This window comes from Argentina silus (assembly GCF_951799395.1).
Source record: "Argentina silus genome assembly, chromosome: 12".
Classification (NCBI taxonomy): Eukaryota; Metazoa; Chordata; class Actinopteri; order Argentiniformes; family Argentinidae; genus Argentina; species Argentina silus.
This window is the reverse complement of record NC_139666.1, coordinates 21,542,486-21,561,987: the sequence shown is the minus strand read 5'-3', so window position 1 is coordinate 21,561,987 and position 19,502 is coordinate 21,542,486. Positions and strand designations below refer to the sequence as shown.

Here is a 19,502-nt window from a genome sequence, read left to right as displayed (position 1 = left end):
CGCATATTGGTGGGGCTGGCTGGCTGGCTGGCTGGCTGGCTGGCTGGCTGGCTGGCTGGCTGATACCTACTGTACGGTTCTGACTGGTTGAGCAGTAAGAAAGTCTAAAATAGAGAACTATGAATGAGTGTGATGATCCTCGTGTGTTAGCCTGCGCAACCTGAATGACTGACGGTCCCAGTAGTGACGAGTCCTGTGACCTGTGACCTGTACAGAGAACATGTTTGGATGTATGGGGCGGCAGGTGGCCTAGAGGTTAGAGAGGTCGGGAGGTTGCTGGTTCGATCCCCACCCTAGGAGGGAGACGGATGTGAGCTGGTAACTGGAAGGTTACTGGCGGCATATCTAAGGCTCCTACCACTGCCGTTGTGCCCTTGAGCAAGGCACTAACTGCTCCAGTGGTGCCAAATATGGCTGCCCTGTGCCCAGAGCCCAGAGCTCTGTTCTCCCTTGGGGGTGTGGTGTGTGCAGTGTGTGTGTTGTCTCGGGAGGGGTGTGCACGTGTCAAATTCCTACAATTGAAGAGAATTGATTGCATGGCCAAATAAAGAGTCGTCTTCTTCTTCTTCTAGATCAAATGAGTATGTGTGAGGCAACCTGAATAACTTGATCCTATTCAGGGTTCTCCTATCCTATCTATTCAGGGTTCTCCTATCCTATCTATTCAGGGTTCTCCTATCCTATCTATTCAGGGTTCTCCTATCCTATCTATTCAGGGTTCTCCCCAGGATCTTGGGAAAAAAGGTGGTCCTGGCTGGGTTGCATTGTCAAAAACTGACTTGCGTTTATTCATGTCAAAACATGCTGAAACAGTGAATTCACTGAGGAACATTAGATTAGATTAGATTACACTTCATTGACATTGCATGACATGATATTGTAGACAGTGCATGGTATTACAGTATAAGGTATTACAGTGAGGATAAATAAATGAATATAATGAGTGAATATACCTGAGATGAATATCAATATGACATGTACAGTTGAACAAGGGCAATAGGTCTTGAGGTATGTTACATATGTAATATATATAAAGAGAGACCAATATAGTAGATATGGTCTGTGCAAACAAGCAGTAGTGCAAAAAGCTAAATGCTTTCGCTTTTAACAACAGTGTCAATAGCGATCAAAGACAGTGACTCTATCATGACTAAATATCAGTTTAATTTGCTCTGAAATGTTTACGTAGTGGGGGGGGGGGACCCTGATATTGACTGAACGCCGTCCAGCAGCACGTTGGCGCGTGTCACCTGACTGTTAAGTGCTCCGTGGGCTTGGGGGCGTCGGAGCGGTCGGGTTATTTGATGCCGTTGCTCTCGGTGTCACTCTTGAGAGAGTGTGTGTGTGTGTGTGCGTGTGTAGGGGGGAAGCAGGGCTGACAGGGAGATGGATGATGACGAGACATCGCCTTGGGTTTTATACACTCTGCTCTCCATCCATCAGAGAGAGAGGGGGGGGGGGGAGAGGGAGAGAAAGATAGGGGGGGGCAGTGCCAAAATTACACTCTTTAAGACCCCATGCTGTCTCCTCTCCCTCTCCCGCCCTCTTGCTCTCTCACCCTCTCCACCGCTCTCGCCCTCTGCTTCCTCTCGCCTCCCCCTCTACTCCCACTGTATTGACCATTGAGGCTATTCCACAGTGAGTGTGTGTGTGTGTGTGTGTGGGGGCGGGGGGGGGGGGGCCTGTTGCTGTGTAAGGTTGAGAACAGGAATCCCCTCACACTGCTCTGAAAGGTACATGAATCTGCCTGGTCCACCAGGGCCAGTCAGACGTGTGTGTGTGTGTGTGTGTGTGTGTGTGGAAGACACTAGGATGTCTCTGGTGGGTTTGGAATATGACTTTGTTTTGAGGGCAGCACAGTACTTCTCTGGCCAGTTCAGTGCTTGTGCGTGTGTGTGCATCTCTCTCTCTCTCCTTCCGTCTGATTGATCCGCCTGTTCTTTCATCTGTCTACAGAACGCTGAGGTATCCGTCTTCGAGGTCAACATCCGCTTCATCGGAGGACTGCTGGCTGCCTACTACCTGTCTGGACAGGAGGTAACTACTCCTGTGGGTGTGTGTGTGTGTGTCTCTCAGGAGTTTGTTTGCTTCCATTTGGTGTGTGTGTGTGTGTGTGTGTGTGACTGCCTTTGACAGGCGCTTGATAAAGCACAAGAGTTTGCTCTGCTGAAGAGAATGCAGAAGAGACAGGGGAGAGGGAGAATGAGAAATGGGGTCAGATTAAGAACGCCAAGAGAGTGGGGCGAGCGAGGGTAGAGAGAGGGAGGGAGAGAGGGATCACAGCTCCATCCTTCATTACCTGGACAGGAGGGAGAGATGTGGCCGTACAGGTCAGAGGAATCTCAGGGGAAATAAACCTCCCTTTCTGGTGTCCATGTTAATGAAGCGCACACACACACACACACACACACACACGCACACGCACACGCACACCTCCAAAACACTCTTATCTGCCCTCTAGCTCTAATGAAAAGAGCCACAAATCCTCAGTACCCCCCCCCCCCTTCCCCCCCCTCACATTAGTCCGGAGTGAATGTGGTGGAATTGAGCTCCAGCCATGCGTCTCGGCCTCTCCCCTCTCTCTGCCCCCCACTCCCCTCCTCTCCTCTGTCTTCTCCTCTCTGCCCCCCCCCCACCTGCTCTAATGGGACCAGATACCCCAGCGCTCCCTGCCTCTCTTAATGCCTGCCCCCCCCCCCCCCCCCCCTCCTCCTCCTCCTCGTTGTCTCGTTCCCCCCCTCCCCATTAGGCCTGAGTGTTCTGCAGAGGCTGCTGGTGCGTTAAAGGAGAGGAGGGAGGGATAGGGGGAGGAGGGGAGGGTGTTATCAGTCTGTCCCTCTAGGTCATCTCTCCTCAGTGAGAGTTGTTCATGGTATGTCCCTGGGGGAGACAGGGGGGGACAGGGGGGGGAGTCACCCACAGACCAAGTGATGGATGGTGTTTATTCCTCCATCTGTCCTCCTGTCTCTGCTCTCTCCTCTCTTCCTTCTCCTCCTCCACTCCCCTCTTTTCTCTCCTCCTCACATCATCCACACTGCCCCATTCTCTCTCCATTCTTTCCTCAGATAAAAGGCGCTTTAGTGCCTGTGGGATATGTAGTCCAGGTGAAAGGTGCTAGTGCCTCTGGGATATGTAGTCCAGGTGAAAGGTGCTAGTGCCTCTGGGATATGTAGTCCAGGTGAAAGGTGCTAGTGCCTCTGGGATATGTAGTACAGGTGACAGCAGCTGCCATGCTCCACTGTTGAGGGACATCAGAGGTTAACAGCCTGCTCTGAGTAATTACCTGTCCTCAGGGAGGGAGGGAGAGGGGGGGGGGGGGAGATATACAGAAAGAGAGAGAGAGGTAAGGAAAGAAAGAGGGAGGGAGGGAGGGAGAGTAGGGGGATAGAGAGAGAAACAGACAGAAATGGAGAGAGCAAAGAGAAAATGATGAGAGAGGGAGAGTGCGCTGATTGCAGAGAGAAAACAGGACAGGGGAGTAAGGCCTGCAATGGAAGATGATGAGCTGAGACTAGAAAGCTGCAGACACTGCAGCTACACACACACACACACACACACACACACGTGTTTGTGCGTGTGTCGTGATGCACAGCCCCAAAAAAAAAGTGACATGCGGACATCCCTCTTTGATTCTCTCTCACCCATCATTTCTTAGAGACATTTTTCTATCTCCTTCCCTCTCTCCCTCCCTCCCCCTCTCTCCCTGGTAGTGCTGTGTGTGTGTATGGTATCTGTCGTTCAGTGTGACAGGGCTGTGGTACATCTACTAGCTGTCTCACTGGGGAGCATTTCTCTGCCTCTCATACTGTCAAACATGGAGGCCATCAAACACTGCATCTGAGAGGGAGGGGGGGGGGGGGGGGGGTGGAGGGAAAAGAGGGAGCTAGGACAAGAAAATGAGAGAGGAGGATTACAGAGGAGAGCGAGATGGAGAGGTAAGCGGAAAAGAAAAGCGAGACAGGAGAGGTACAATGCAGAGGAGGGAAGTAGGAGAGAGGAGAAAGGGAGAGAGAGAGAGAGAGAGAGAGAGAGAGGGATAGAAGATGACACCGTCTAATTGGCTCAACCGGGGGCCCCGCAGCCTCTTTGATTGGCTTGAACGCCTCTGAGCTCAGGTTGATTGGCTCAACCTGTCTGAACCCCGGGGGATACGGCAGTACGATTGGCCAATCTCTCCCCCTCTCCCCCAGAGAAGGCAAGTCTCACTGTATCCCCGAGCTTGTTAACTTTGCTAAAAAAAGACCTCCGTAACGCGCAACAAGACCCCGCCGATTCAATAGGTGACAAAACCAGAGAAAGCGCTTGGAAGTCAAGCGATTGACGGTTAACGAGCGTGGCGGAGTACAAACGGCGTGAGAGGCGTAGAGAGACGGCGGGTTTGTCTTTCATCCTGAGCCTCCCTGCGGTCCTCGGGGGCCTGCTACTAAGCAGCTCATTCACCAGATTTCACAGTGAACCTTCTAATCCTTTTAGACTTTCCCCTATTACATGTCAACAGTGGAAATACTCCCCACAGAGAGAGAGGGAGAGGGACGGAGGGGGGGAGGGAGAGAGAGAGAGAGAGTAGAGAGACTTGGCTAGTTGATCTCTCCCTCTGGGTATCATTCAGTATGTGTAATAACAGGATCAGAGCAGGAGTTTAGGATCCGCTGCAGCGCCAGACTACCACTCTCTCTCTGTCTCTCTCTCTCTCTCTGTCTCTCTCTCTCTCTCTCTCTCTCTCTCTCACTCCCTCCACCTCTCTCTCTGTCTCTCTCTCTCTCTCTCTCTCTCCCTCCCCCTCTCTCTCTCTGTCTCTCTCCACATCCCTCGTTCCCCCTGCTCGGCGCTCCAAATCTGTAATCTGGGAATTGAGCCGACTGACCCTCTGGCCTGAGCCCAGCTCTAATCCTGAGAAAGAGAGGGGGGAAGATGGAGAGAGCGAGAGGAGGGATAGAAAGAGAGGGGGGAAGATGGAGAGAGCCAGAGGAGGGATAGAAAGAGAGCGAGAGAAGAGCTGCCAGCTGTTCTGGATCAGACTAAACTCCTCCCTGGGCCCTTGTTCTCCTGGTCTAGGGATGGAGTGTGTAATATGCACTGTTTAGTATGCAGTTGGAGTGTGTAGTACGCTCTGTTTAGTATGCAGTTGGAGTGTGTAGTATGCAGTTGGGTGTGGGAAGTATGTTCTGGACTCTGCCACTCACTCTCTCAGACTGGCTGTTTGTGCGTGTGTGCGCGTGTGTGTGCGCGCGTGTGTGTGTGCGCGTGCGTGCGTGAGAGATGGAGAGAGCTAGAATCGGCAGTATCCCTCAGTCGTCGATTGTGGTGTACTGTAATGCATTTTAATGGGCAGCATGGCAGAGCTGTCTGACAAGCAGAGAGATAAAAACATCAACCGCATCAATACTGGAGAGGCCTTCAGACAGACAGACAGACAGAGAGAGAGAGAGAGAGAGAGAGAGACACTGACAGACTGAGAAATAGACAGATTGAGGAGGAGAGAAAAAAAGAGAGATTTTGATTTCCCTCTGGCTCTCCTCCAGTTCTTGCTTTTCCTGACTTGACCTGCGAAAAGTCTTGTACTAACTTTTCCCCCTGGGAGGACTTGATACTTCTGGGATAGCGTTGTCCTCCCATTAATGGAGTGTGTGGAATCATGTCACCCTCGACTCTCAGCAAGTCACTGTCTTTCAGAAGGGCAGGACATGTGATGGCGACGGTAGAATCATATCCCTTCATTTCATCTGTCGACTTTTCTCCGTTCTCCTCCTCGCGTCCTCTCCTCCCTCCTCCACTCGCTTCGTCCTTAAAGGGCATTGGAGGAGAACATCTAAGGGGAGGGAACCTAGATCTTCTCCTCCAATGCGTTTGCAGTAGGACGCGAGTGGAGGACGGAGGAGAGGATGCGGGGGAGTCGTGTTCCTAACAGTTGAGAAACGGCTTGTCTGTTTTTGTGAATGGGAGATGAGGCAGTGTAGCCGTTGAAGAGTTGGCCAATCGTCTGTGACCCCCGCTATTGTTCATCACATTGATTGGTCATTTTGATCCCGTCCCTTCTTGATGACATCAGCGATGAGATTGTATATAAAAAGCGCAGGACTCTGTAAAGAGCTTTACTGAGGCTGGCAGGCAGACTGGGAATCAATGGAGGGGTTTACTATGACTAGACACACACACACACACACACACACACACACACAGTGGCGGGCGGGCGGGCGCTCGTGTGTGTGTGTGCGCTTGGTCAGCGATATGTGCTGGGTGAATGTGAGTATATGATACAGTATTTTCGTGTGTGTGTGTGCTTGCTCAGGGCTTAGTAGAGTAGGCAGGCAGCAGAGAACTCTTTTGTGTCCCTGTAGTCCTGACTCCTAGTTTAACCTCCTTTATGTGTTCAACTCCTCACTGGGGCATCTTAACAACACTGCGTGTGCGTGTGTGTGTGTGTGTGTGTGTGTGTGTGTGTGTGTGTGCGCGCGCGTGGCAGCTAGTTGATCCGTAATAGAAGCTCTTGCTGAGGGGGTACAACAGCATACACTCCACCTCTTCACTGTGCCCTGCCTCTCTTGGTGTGTACAATACGGTGTGTGTGTAGAAGAGAACTCCTCCGAGTCCCTGCGGTGCTCGTCTCCTGGTTTAACCTCTGGGTGAATGCTCCTTTTAAACCTATAGCCCTCCTTCCAGAAGCATCTAAACCAACAACACAATAAAGTACAGGCATTTTGATCCTGTGAAGAGTGCCTTGGTCATCCTGGCGTGTGTTTGAGGCTCGGTTAACAGTTGGTGTGTCCACCTCTGGATATGCCTCACCTCTCCTAGTAAACTGTCTCTGGGGCTCTGTCTTGTTAAAATGGCCGCCGTCGCCCCAGTAAACTCCTGCTCGGTTTGAGGCCTGTCCTGTTGCGGCCCGTTGGACATGAATCATGTCCCTCCTCAACAATAAGATTCTACTCTGTTTCTCCTGTAAAACCCACTCAACCTTTCTATTACAAACCTCATATCTCTCTCTCTCTCTCTCTCCCCCCCCACCCCCACCCCCCTTCTATTACACACCTAATCTCTCTCTGTCTCTCTGTCTGTCTGTCTCCCTCTCCCTTCCTCCCCCAGGTGTTCAAGGTGAAGGCGGTCCAGTTGGCTGAGAAGCTGCTTCCTGCCTTCAACACTCCTACAGGAATCCCCTGGGCCATGGTCAACCTCAAGAGGTGAGACACAACCGCAACACAACCCTACATCCACAGCCTGACCGCAACCCAACCACTTCCCGGATCCCCCGTCCACCACTTCATGACCTTGACCCTATCCTCCTCCCTCCTCCTTCCCCTCTTCTTTACCTTTCCTTCTCATCACCGCCTTCCACTACTCTGTCAGAAGAGGGACCGTGTCAACGTTTCACAGCAGATGAAACGGATATGTAGTAATGACGAACTAACTACCTCTGATCACCAATGACATTGTTGTTGAAAGTGTTAATTCGGCGTTAATTCAGCGTTTTCACATAAATAAACGCGAGTTGGTTTTGATAATGCAATCCAGCACCACCTTGATCAAAACTCCTGGAGAGAACCCTGGATTCTGCTACCTCAGACCCTCCCTCCCTCCCCTCTCTCTCCTTTCCTCCCCCCCCCCCCCCCCTCTCTCTCTCTCTTTCCTATTGTCTCCTGTCCTCTGTCAGGTTTGGTGCATGTCTTTAGGGGGTTCCTCTCCATTCTCTTCCATTTAGTTCACCGTTCACCTTATCCATTTAAATGAAATGAAACAAAAATTGCTTTATTCATCCGCAGGCGTGTATGTGTGTATGTGTGTGTGTGTGTGTGTGTGTGTGTGTGTGTGTGTCTGTGTGTGTGTTAATGGGGCACAGGAGGAGCGCCCCACCCTCTCAAGGTGTATTCTTAATCCTAAAGGGAAGAGCTGCTTTGTGTTCTTTGTTAATCCCCCCCTCGTCAAACACAAACAACCCATCGACAGGCCACTCCACACACAGCAGGACAGGGAGAGAGACCGGAGGCACACACACACACACACACATGCTTGGCATGCTCACACGGGCAGCACCTCCTCCACACGGTTGTTTTAACATCACAGTCAGCTGATATATGTTTCTGGCATCGAAATCCTTCCAGCGAACACATTCACTGTTTCACATTCACTATTTATCTGCTTTTGCTGTTTGTTTACCTGCTCTCTCTCCCCCTCTCTCCTCTCCCCTCTCCTCCTCCCCTCCATCTCTCTTCCTCCAGTGGTGTGGGTCGTAACTGGGGCTGGGCGTCGGCAGGGAGCAGCATACTGGCAGAGTTTGGGACCCTCCACATGGAGTTTGTCCACCTCACCTACCTGACTGGCAACCCTGCCTACTACCAGAAGGTGAGAGCCGTGTGTGTGTGTGTGTGTGTGTGTGTGTGTGTGTGTGTGTGTGTGTGTGTGTGTGTGTGTGTGTGTGTGGCGTCACTGACTGTCCTCTCCTCTGTCAGGTGATGCACATACGGAAGCTGCTGGCTAAGATGGACCGTCCCAATGGGCTGTACCCCAACTACCTGAACCCTCGAACCGGCCGCTGGGGACAACGTAAGTAACACACACACAACCCTCCCTCTCTACTTCTTACCCCAACTACCTGAACCCTCGAACCGGCCGCCGGGGACACGGTAAGTAACACACACACGTAACGTAAATAAAAGCATATGGGGGTACACAAATCTGGACATGGGGAAAGGCAGTGGGGAGGGGGAGTTCTAACCCTATGTATACTCTAAAGAGTTGGGTCTTAAAAGTGTTAATTGTCTCTGACCCCCTAACAAGGGCAGGCAGCCCCCCAGCTCATACTCCCCTCATTAGGCACAAAGCCACTCTGAAGGCTTCGGTAACAACAGTTCAGATTAAAACACCGGATTCACGCACACAAGGCTATTGAACGGAGCCAAAGCTGTGCTACGGACAGACGGACAGACGGACAGAGCACGGCAGCTTGTCCTGCAGACGTTCCGTCTCAAACAGCGTTCTGTTTCACATTCTCATTAGAAGCTATCTGACGTTGTCTATGGCAACAGAACACTCCTGGTGAGTTGAGTTCTGAATGCTAAACAGAGTTTGGGGAGCTGCATATCTCTGTCTCTCTCTTTCTCTTTCTCTGCCTTTGTCTCTGTCTCTGGTTCTGTCTCTGGCTGTCTGTCACTGTCGTACAGGAGGGATGTACAGGAGATAGAATCAGAGACTCTGGTATCCAACATCTGTCTGCTCAGAGCTCTGGATCTGTCTGTTCTACCTGACAACTATACACGTGTTGGATGGATAGATAGATAGATAGATAAATGCATGGATGGATAGATGGATGGATGGATGATAGGATGGATAGATGGGAGGATGGATGCATGATAGGCTGGATAGATGGATGGATGGATGGATAGTTGGCTGCCTGGCCAGATGGATGGAGTGATATGTATTGTCACTACTTCTTGTTTTCTCCCACACACCAAGAAGTGTGTGTGTGTGTATAGCGTTAGTGGGTGTTTTTGGAGGCTTTAATAAATATGACTAATTAGAGGCTTCAAAGCCCCTCCGCCTCGTCACCAACTCTGTTAATTACAGAGAGATACTGCAGTTCTAATTACAGTGGCTGCTTCTGAGAACACACACACACACACACACACACACACACACACACACACAGAGAGAGAGAGAGAGTTACACACACACACACCTTTCATAAACACACACACAGAGTTACACACACACACACGCAGAGAGAGTTACGCGCACACACACACACAAACACACACACAGGCTTTATTAGAAAATCATTCTGACATCACTCTGCTGTAGGAGGGAGTCACCTCAACCCGAGGCTTAGCCCTGATAGTGTAGAGAGTGTGTGTGCGCGTGTGTGTGTGTGTGTGTGTGTGTGTGGAGGTGTGGAAGAGCAGTTAAGACAGGGTAATGAGAAGAGAAGCAGAGCTCCACTCTCCTAATGAGAACTTACTGTGAGTGACGGGCTATTACTCTACAGACCACCCTACAGTAGCCCTGCACAGGTCACACACACACACACACACACACACACACACACACACACACACAATCTTAGACAACCAATAAAACACAACTTAGAATCTGTCAGTTTTATCATATGATTCCTCCTTTCTCTCTCTTCAGCCCATAGGATTACGAGAGAGAGAGAGAGGGGACAGACAAAGAGGAGATGATGGGGAATTAGAGATGGGGGGGGGGGGGGGGGGGGGTAGATGTTAAAGGGATGGAGAGAGGGAAGGGTAGATGATAGTGTGTTTCACCTCCAGTCCTCTTCACTAACGAGGGCTTTATAAAGAGCCCCTAAAGAGACACTGTCTGATCACTCTGGAGAGAACAACACATACTGTTCCTAAATCATACACACGCACTCGCACGCACATAGACACAATCACGCTCTTACACACACACACACACACTTTGCCCTTTGCCAATCACTTGTTCTCTGTTGCACACTCCAACCAAGTTTGATAATGATCCCTCCCTCCCTCCCTCCCTCCCTCCCTCTCTCTCTCTCGCTGTATAAAGTGTCTATATCTGTGTCTGTTGCTCATGCATTATACATGCAGTATATACCCTCTCATCTCCTTCACACATACACGTGTTCAAACACCCACAGATATACCTCTTCTCTCTCTCTCTCACACACACATTGTGTGTCCTCTAGTGCCTCTCCAAGGTTATTTGTGTTGATTTTCTTTCTTTCTTTCGTTTCTCTCTCTCTCTCTCGCCCTCTCTGTCCCTCCCTCTATCTTTGGATGAATAATTCATAGTAGCTCTTTCTCCCCTCTCTCTCTCTCTCTCCCTCCCTCCATTTCAGCCAGGGGCAGGCCAATCCCACTCTGCATTTGCATATAAAACATCTTCTACTTTGTGTCTGTAAGAGACTCTTCAGCTTCACCTCATATCTCTCTCTAACTCTCTCTCTCTCACACTCTCTCTCTCTTGCTCTCTGTCTCTCTCTCTTTCTCTCTCTCTCTCTCCTCTTTCTGTCTCTGTGCTCTGTTCTTCACCAAGTGTGTCTGAAAGTTTAAACCTGGTTGGGATGGTGGCACCTCAGGGTTAGCGTTAGCGTTAGCTCTCCCCTGATGGTCATTACACCGCACGAGACACCTGCTGTGGAGATGCTAATCATACACGCTACGCTAACGAGCCCAGCCAGCACACTTACCAGAGCGTCACTTCATAGCCATTAACATTAGCCATTAGCACCACTACAGCCTGTGAGCTTTGGGACAGCTCAGCAGCTTTCCCTCAGTGTTTGTTAGCGTCATTAGCTTCACCCACCGGCGTTTCTCTCTGCACGCGTGTGTGTGTGTGTGTGTGTGTGTGTGTGCGCGCGCTGGTGCGGAGTGTGAGCGCTGCTGGCACAGCCCCTGTGCTCAGTGTAGTGTGGTGTGACTGTAATTAGGGCCGCCACCAAGCCTGACAAACTTTTTACTCTTGAGTCTGGGACATTTGGGACATTTAAAATAGAGAAGGAAGGCATCAGGGAGAAAATAAACAAAAACAAAAAACCGAGTTACTGCCAGATATGGCGATGATGAAATATGTTTTTTTCGCATAGCTACTCTCTCAAGTCACTAGTGTAGTTGGCTCACGGTAAGATTCTGAGGGAAACATTTGATGAATAATTCTCTTTTTATCCATCTCTCTCTTCCTCCCTCCCTCCCTCCCTCCCTCCCCGCTGTAGATCATACGTCGGTAGGGGGCCTTGGCGACAGTTTCTATGAGTACCTGCTGAAGGCCTGGCTGATGTCAGATAAGACCGACAATGAAGCCCGCAAGACCTACGATGATGCCATCGAGGTAGGACACACACACACATCTCTCACACACACACACACACACACACACACACACACACACTCTGTATTGTATACACACATACACACTCTCTCTCTCAATCGTGTATACCCACACACACACACACACACACACACCTGTCTCCATGGTGATATGTTGGAGAACAGAAACGTCAACAAACCACAGGGAACCATTCATCCCTTCTCCTCCTCTGTGTCCTGCAGAGCGTCAGTACTGCAGGGTTAGTCCCAGCTCAGAGCCTCAGTACTGCAGGGTTAGTCCCAGCTCAGAGCTGCAGCTCTCCAGGAGGTGTGTGTGTGTGTGTGTGTGTATTTGTGTGTCTGTGTGAGTGATCTTCTTTCTATGATTGTTTTAGAAGTAGGAAGAGTCCTCGACTAGAGTCCTTGGCTGCCGTTTAATCATTGGCTGATTGAGATATCAGGCAGCAGATGTCTGGACTCCTTGTCCAATCAGTGACGTTGATTGATCTGTTAGAGTGGGAAGCAGAAGGGAGGGAGGAACAGCTGTCACTGCAGCTCGCTTCCCTTTCCTCTCTCTCTCTCTCTGGTGCTTTTACTGTGTGGACTAATAAACCTTGGTCTTCTCTCCCACTCTCCCTTACACACACACACACACACACACACACACACACCCTGCAGGCGATCGAGCGCCACCTGATACGTAAGTCCAACGGCGGCCTGACGTTCATCGGAGAGTGGAAGAACGGACACCTGGAGCGCAAGATGGGTCACCTGACCTGCTTCGCTGGCGGAATGTTCGCCCTGGGCGCCGACGGCTCGCCTGACGACAAGGCCGGCCACTACCTCCAGCTGGGCGCCGAGATCGCCCACACCTGCCACGAGTCCTACGACCGCACAGGTGAGAGGGGGGGGGGGGGGAGGGAGAGGGAAAGGTAGAGAGGGAGAGATGTACATGCAAACACACACCTTTTAGGAAATGAAAGGAATATTTACAGGGCTCTTTTGTGTGGCGTTTGGTTGGCACGGGCATTGTTGTTGCCATGAGAACAAGAGTGTGAGTTTGAGCGAGTGTCACATGGATCGGAGCCTCACAGATTTGGGGCGGTTTCGAACGAGCGAGGTTGTCATGGGAACCGGCGGGAGCAAACACAGAACTTTCTTTGAATTAAGTTTGACGGCAAAGACTTCGATCCTGTTGTGTGTGTGTGTGTGTGTGTGTGTGTGTGTGTGTGTGTGTGTGTTAACGAGCGGCGTGTTGTCATGACGATGTGCAGGGTGTTAACCCTCATTATCCCTGTGATTCTCTCCTGTCAAAACTCTCCTCTGTCACGTCTTCATTAGCATGAAGTGTACCTTGTTAATTTCTCTAACGAGTTGTAGCATCTCTGCTGCCTCTCTGTCTCTCTCTCTCTGTCTTTCTGTCTCTCTGTCTCTCTCTCTCTCTGTCTCTCTCGCATATAAACGGTGCAACAATTCCTAAAGATAATAGTAACTGTGAAAGTATCTTTGAAAGAAAGAAAGAGAAAAATAAAGTCTCCCCCTCCTCCTCCCCTCCCCTCTCTCTCTCTCTCTCTCTCAGTCCTGAAGCTGGGTCCGGAGGCGTTTAAGTTTGATAGCGGCCTGGAGGCAGTGGCCGTGCGTCAGAATGAGAAGTACTACATCCTGCGGCCAGAGGTGATAGAAACCTACTGGTACATGTGGAGGTTCACCCACGACCCCAAGTACCGGCAGTGGGGCTGGGAGGCAGCGCAGGTGAGACACACACACACACACACACACAAACACACACACCACACACTCCACACACAACCGCAAGTACCGGCAGTGGGGCTGGGAGGCAGCGCAGGTGAGACACACACACACACACACACACACACACACACACACACACACTCAGACTCTGGTCTGTTCAGAGAACACTAAGTGCCACTTGAGTACAGAAGTTATTCCTCTCTTCAACAGTTCAACATGTCCTCTCCTCCTATCTCCTCCTCTGTTCATTCTGTCCCCTCTTACCTCTGCTGTTTTCAAAGGTGAGGCAGACGATTACCTCTGCTAGCCTCCCTCCATCACACTCCTCCTCCAAACCACTCCATCACTCTGCTCTCTACTCTTCTATATTTTCTATTTTCTCTCTCTCCTATTTGCCCTCCACTGCTTTCTGTTCTCCCTCTCTCCTCCCCTTCCCTCCTCCTCCTCTCTCTCGTGTGTGTGTGTGTGTGTGTGTGTCCTGCCCCTGGCTTGTGTGTTTGTGTCGCTGCTCTTCAGCATGGAGAGTGTGCTGTTCTGGGTGTGAATGCCCGCCTCCTCTCCTTCGTGTGTGTGTGTGTGTCTTCTCCTCAGCGCACTCTTGCTCTCATTTTCTCATTCTCTCCTTTTCTTCATCTCTCTCTCCCCCTCTTTGTATTTTCTTCCTCTTCTATTGTTTGCTCTCTCCTTTCCTCCCCCTCTCTTTGATCAGCCACAGGACGGTGCTTCTCTCTGTGGCACTGAATATATGTCTCTCTCTCTCTTTCACCCTCTCCCTCTGTTGTTTCACCCTCTGTCATCCCTCTTCTTTTCTCTCCCTCCCTCCCTCCCCCTCTTATCTCCCTTCTTCCCTCTCTTCTCTGTGGTGATGACTAGCAAGCAGACAGGATGACACTAGGTTTGATCTCCCTAGTTCTCTCTGGTGCTCACTATCAAATCACACTGACACACACTGACACACACACACACACACAAACATGCATTGACACACAAACACGCATTGACACACACACGCACACACACACTCAGAGATACATACACACACAGATACAAGCACACATGGATACACACATGGACAGGCACACACACACACACATACACAGATAGTGTCTAGGGACGACTTCCTCCTGCTCCCGTGTGTGTGTGTGTGTGTGTGTGTGTGTGTGTGTGTGTGTGTGTGCGTGTGTGCGTGTGCGCGTGTGTGTGTTTGATAGAGAGAGAGGTGGGCCCAGCTGTTGTAGTGCACGGCCCTGTGAAATGAGCTCTTTACACTGCAGCTGCCCAAACACTCATCTCCACCAGGTAGAGGAGGAGCACAGCCCAGCACTTTATTAGTACAGATGGTCTGGTTGGGACGTAAGTGTGTGTGTACGTGTGTGTGTGTGTGTGTGTGTACGTGTGTGTGTGTGTGTGTTCAGAAGTGCAAACACATGTTGGAGGCAGTGGTCCAAAAACAGAAGAAATAGTCTCCACACTCCTTCACAGAGAATCGTCTGACTACCACTGAGTTAGAGAGGGAGGGAGGGAGAGAGGGGGTGGTAGGGATACGGGTCCTCTTCTCTCTCTCTTTTCTCTCCCTCTCTCCTCCTTCTCTCGCTATCCTCTCTCCCTCTCTTCTGTCTGTCCCCCTCCTCTTTCTCTCCTCTCTCTCCTCCTCATATCTCCTCTCCCCTCTCCCTATCCTCTCTCCCTCCCTCCCTCTCTCTCTCTCTCTCTCCCTGTGCCTCTATTTCCCTTTCCCTCTCTCCTCCAGGCCATAGAGAGGGGTCATAAGATGTGGAGGTTTAGGGAACGCCAGTGTTTCCCCTCTCTCTCTCTCTCTCCTTCCCTCTCCTCTCCTACTCCTCTCGCCTGCTTATCCAGGCCATCGAGAAGTAGAGGGCTCATTAGATATGGAGGTTTAAGGAATGTCAGTGTTTCCTCTACCCTTGAATAGGAGCTGTTGTGCCCTGCCTCGAACCTCTCAGCCTGGATAGAACTCACTAGAGCGTGACCCTGGAGGCTGACCCTCCCTCCCCCTCTTCTCTCCTCCAGGCCATAGACAAGTACTGCCGGGTCAGCGGGGGCTTCTCGGGGGTCAAGGACGTCTACTCCTCCAACCCCACCTACGACGACGTCCAGCAGAGCTTCTTCCTGGCCGAGACGCTCAAGTAAGACCCTTCCTCCTGGAGAACGCACTGCCAGAGGTGTTGTGTACTCTGCCTCCCTCTGCTGGTGGCTTTCATTGTTGTTTAGTTTTACAATTACTCAGACTGGAGAGTAGAATATCAAGACGACGTCTTAATCCTTCAGTATATGAATGTTGAATCATGAATGTCTCTCTCTCTTTCTCCTTCTCCTCCTCCAGGTATCTGTACCTGTTGTTCTCCAGTGATGACCTCATGCCCCTGGAGAACTGGGTGTTCAACACTGAGGCCCACCCCCTCCCCGTCCTCCACCTGGGCAACCTCACCCTCCCAGGGAGTCAGGCCCAGCGGTAGAGAGACCTCCAGGCCACCGGGGGGTGCCGCGCTCTCCCCAACCTGTTAACTCTCACTGCTAGAGACTGCAGACACTCTGGGAGCTCTGACCACTACAGAGAGAGGAGAGGACTGGGACTAAAGCCTCTCTCTCTCGCACGTGCGCGTGCTCAACTCGTTCTCTTTGTTTCTTTCTTTCATTCTCTCTCTCTCTCTCCAGCTTCTGCTTTATCAGAATGACGGTGGGTGTTCTCAGCCCTGTGATTGGCTGGGATCTGTTGAAGCTCTCCATATGTGACTCTTTTTTTGTTGTTGAAGGACCGAGCTCCAATCAGGAGGCTTGATTTTTTTTTGGGGGGGGGGGGGGGGGGAACTTGACCAAACTCTCTTTCTTGTACGGATGCACACTGGGACGAGAGAGAGTGTGTGTGTGTGGGGGGGGGGGGGGGGGGGGGGATGAATGAACACACACACACTCTGACAGACAGACACTTCTCTGAGGGGGATATTTTCCAAACGGAGGATTCTACTGGGTTTGTTGAATATATTTTTTTGTTGTGTCCTCCAGACGCCACTGGGCGGGGAGACGGACGGATCGCGACCCTATTGGTCCGTTATCCACTTCCTGTTTACTCTCTTTACTCATGTGAACTTTGACCTAGAACTGTATCAGTGTCGCTTTGTCAATGGGAGCGACGGCTACATGTGTCCCCACCTCTGGAACCTTTACAACATGGGCCGTATTAGAATGGAACACACACCCTGGGAACCGCCCCTCTATTCTCTGTACTTACATCCTGGCATTTCTGTCCAGTTCCTCCTCTTTCACGATTAGCAGATGACCTCACCTAACCCTGGGTTCACACGCATCATGTTGTTGCTGCTATTCAACCAATGCTGCTTCTCTCTCTCTCTCTCTCTCTCTCTCTCTTTCTTCACCTCTCTCTTATCACGCCATTCCACATCCCTCAATCATCATCCTCCCTTTCCTCTAGCCACCCTACCTCCTCCTCCTCTAGTTTGGTAAGCCTCCTCTCTTCTCCTCCTCCTATCCTATCCTCTAGTTTGTTAATCAGTAAACCCTGAAGACAACCATTAGCTGGCTAGAGAAGGATCAGACTGCCAGCTGTGTTAACTCCCTACCTGGCTCAGGTCTGGTCCCGGACCCTTCCTCCCTGTCTGGCTCAGGTCTGGTCCTGGACCCTTCCTCCCTGTCTGGGCCAGGTCTGGTCCTGGACCCTTCCTCCCTGTCTGGGCCAGGTCTGGTCCCGGACCCTTCCTCCCTGTCTGGCCCAGGTCTGGTCCTGGGTCCTTCCTGCCTGGCCCAGGTCTGGTCCTGGACCCTCCCTCCCTGCCTGGCCCAGGTCTGGTCCTGGATCCTTCCTCCCTGCCTGGCCCAGGTCTGGTCCTGGATCCTTCCTCCCTACCTGGCCCAGGTCTGGTCCTGGATCCTGTCTGTCTGTCTGGCCCAGGTCTGGTCCTGGGAGTGTGGGTCTCAATGAGGGCTGGATGAGAAGGTCTCCTGTTAGGTTGTGATAATCTATCACCACAAATCAATGTCTGCAGATGACATATTGGGAGAGAACAGGACACACACACACACACACACACACACAGACACACTTTTTGTCGTAATATTCTTCTATGTACTCATTCCAATCACCACTTTTACAATGAGGACTGTTTCAGTAACATGTGCAATTGGCTGTATGTTGATTATGTGTCATGACTTATGAATCATGTTTCAGCAGCAGAAGTTGAACATCACTGTATTGTTAATGAGGAGTCTGCATGATTGACCAGAGATGCGGGGGGGGGGGGGGTTGTGGAGATTAATTATGTTCAGGGCCTAAGGCTGAGGATAACACTTGCACTTCCTGGGGGGGTTGGGGGGGGGAGATATCCTGGCAGAAAGAGCTTTTTTGTTGGACGTATCAATTAATTTAAAGCCTTATCAAGTGTTGCTATGTGACGCCTTCAGCAAATTACTGTGCTCTTTTCATTTTTAGTTTTCTTTTGTTGAGCTTTTCTATGGTTCACCAATTCATTTACATCTTCTAAGCTTCAAACCCTGTATTCCCCTCGTCCCTGATACATGTTGATGCAATGATGCTGATGGACCAGCCATGATGATAATGATGATGATGAAGATGGGCGGGACTGATGAGGAAAGCGTCTCACCTGTCAGTCATTGAAGCCATAGCTATCTCGTGTGTTTCTGTTGCAGCCAAGCTAATCAAGCTACATGAGTTTGTGTCATGCTAGACTGAATTGACTAGTTCACTAGCACCCGTTCCCCTACTAACTAACTCACATGATGGGAGACTGATGTACACGTTCTGTTTCACTGGCTTCACTTAAACCTGATCCCATTTTGTACCCACACACCCCCCTCCTCCTTCTGTTTTTTTTTTTTTCCTCTATCTCCAAATGATTCTCTGTCTCCTACTCCCCCCTCTCTTGTCCAGTCCCCCCCCCCCCCCCCCCCCCCCCCCATGTTGTTGGCAGCAGCTGCAGCAGTCGACTGATGTTGTACGTATTCTTATCAAGTCTGCCCCCCCACCCCTCCCCTCCCCACCTTCATGCTCTGAGATCACTCTGATATCATCACCTGCTTCATGTCGGGGGAGGAAGTCCAGGCCAACTGTCTGTCGCCGGGCGGATGTTGATTTTGAAAAACCAGTGTTCTGTATTTGTATTTTTACTGAACAAAAAAAGAGACCTGTAAATATGTTTAAAATGAGACACAAATTCAATAAAGATGATATGAAAAGTGTACAGAATAACTAAGACACTGTGTCTCGGTGTGGTTTGTTCCCTCCTGTTAAACCCCTACCCATGATTGTCCTCTCCACAGCTGAGGGTGGGGACTCTTCTTTTTCACTTCAGAGAGAGAGAGACATCAACATTCCAATTCCCAATTCGACTTCAAAACTGCCGATCAAATTCAAATACGTTGTTTTTTAATTCTTCAGCTGGAATGCTTTCTCCAGCTCTTTTTGGCTCTGCAGTAAGCACGTGTTTGTGGCTGTCAGATGCCTGTTACATGAGGTAAACGTCATCCAAATGTCCCATGTTGTCTGTGTTCCGTCACCTGCTGATATTATAGGAGTAAAGAAGGTAAATCCCAGGTGAGGCGCTGACTAACAGAACAGAACTCAAAACGTTGTCAAAATAAAAGTCACAACATTTGTTCAGCTCACCCAACACCCATCTCGCTAGAATAAATGTCACAGCGATGACAGAAGAGTGTGTGACATATCCTACAGGTAGAGGACTGGGTCACAACACTGCTCCCTCAGGGCCTCTGAACACAGCACCACAGCTTGGCTCGGCTTAGCACCGTTCTCTCTAACTGTCTGTCTCTCTCTCCATCTGTCCCTGTTGGCAGCGCCTCACTCACTAAAAGCCTAACGTACAGTGGTATTACCATGACAGATGTTACCATGACATGGCAGATGGGATGTGATTCAGTAGGCTGGACAGCAGGTTGACAGGTCGCGGGGGGGGG

At 50.7% G+C, this 19,502-nt stretch overlaps 1 protein-coding gene across 3 annotated transcripts in view; it reads left to right on the top strand.

Annotated features, from left to right (window-relative positions):
* Positions 1 to 18,772, top strand: part of man1a2 (mannosidase, alpha, class 1A, member 2) — a 62,432-nt gene extending 43,660 nt beyond the window's left edge. For all 3 annotated transcript variants that reach the window (XM_083682251.1, XM_083682249.1, XM_083682250.1), the window contains 9 exons: positions 1,957 to 2,037; positions 7,084 to 7,178; positions 8,214 to 8,337; positions 8,445 to 8,538; positions 11,690 to 11,805; positions 12,462 to 12,681; positions 13,363 to 13,535; positions 15,567 to 15,682; positions 15,880 to 18,772. In XM_083682251.1, the coding sequence (XP_083538377.1) occupies positions 1,957 to 2,037; positions 7,084 to 7,178; positions 8,214 to 8,337; positions 8,445 to 8,538; positions 11,690 to 11,805; positions 12,462 to 12,681; positions 13,363 to 13,535; positions 15,567 to 15,682; positions 15,880 to 16,012 (1,152 nt within the window). In that variant the 3' untranslated portion in view covers positions 16,013 to 18,772. The remainder of the gene's footprint in view (positions 1 to 1,956; positions 2,038 to 7,083; positions 7,179 to 8,213; positions 8,338 to 8,444; positions 8,539 to 11,689; positions 11,806 to 12,461; positions 12,682 to 13,362; positions 13,536 to 15,566; positions 15,683 to 15,879) is intronic.
* The last annotated feature ends 730 nt before the right edge of the window (positions 18,773 to 19,502 follow it).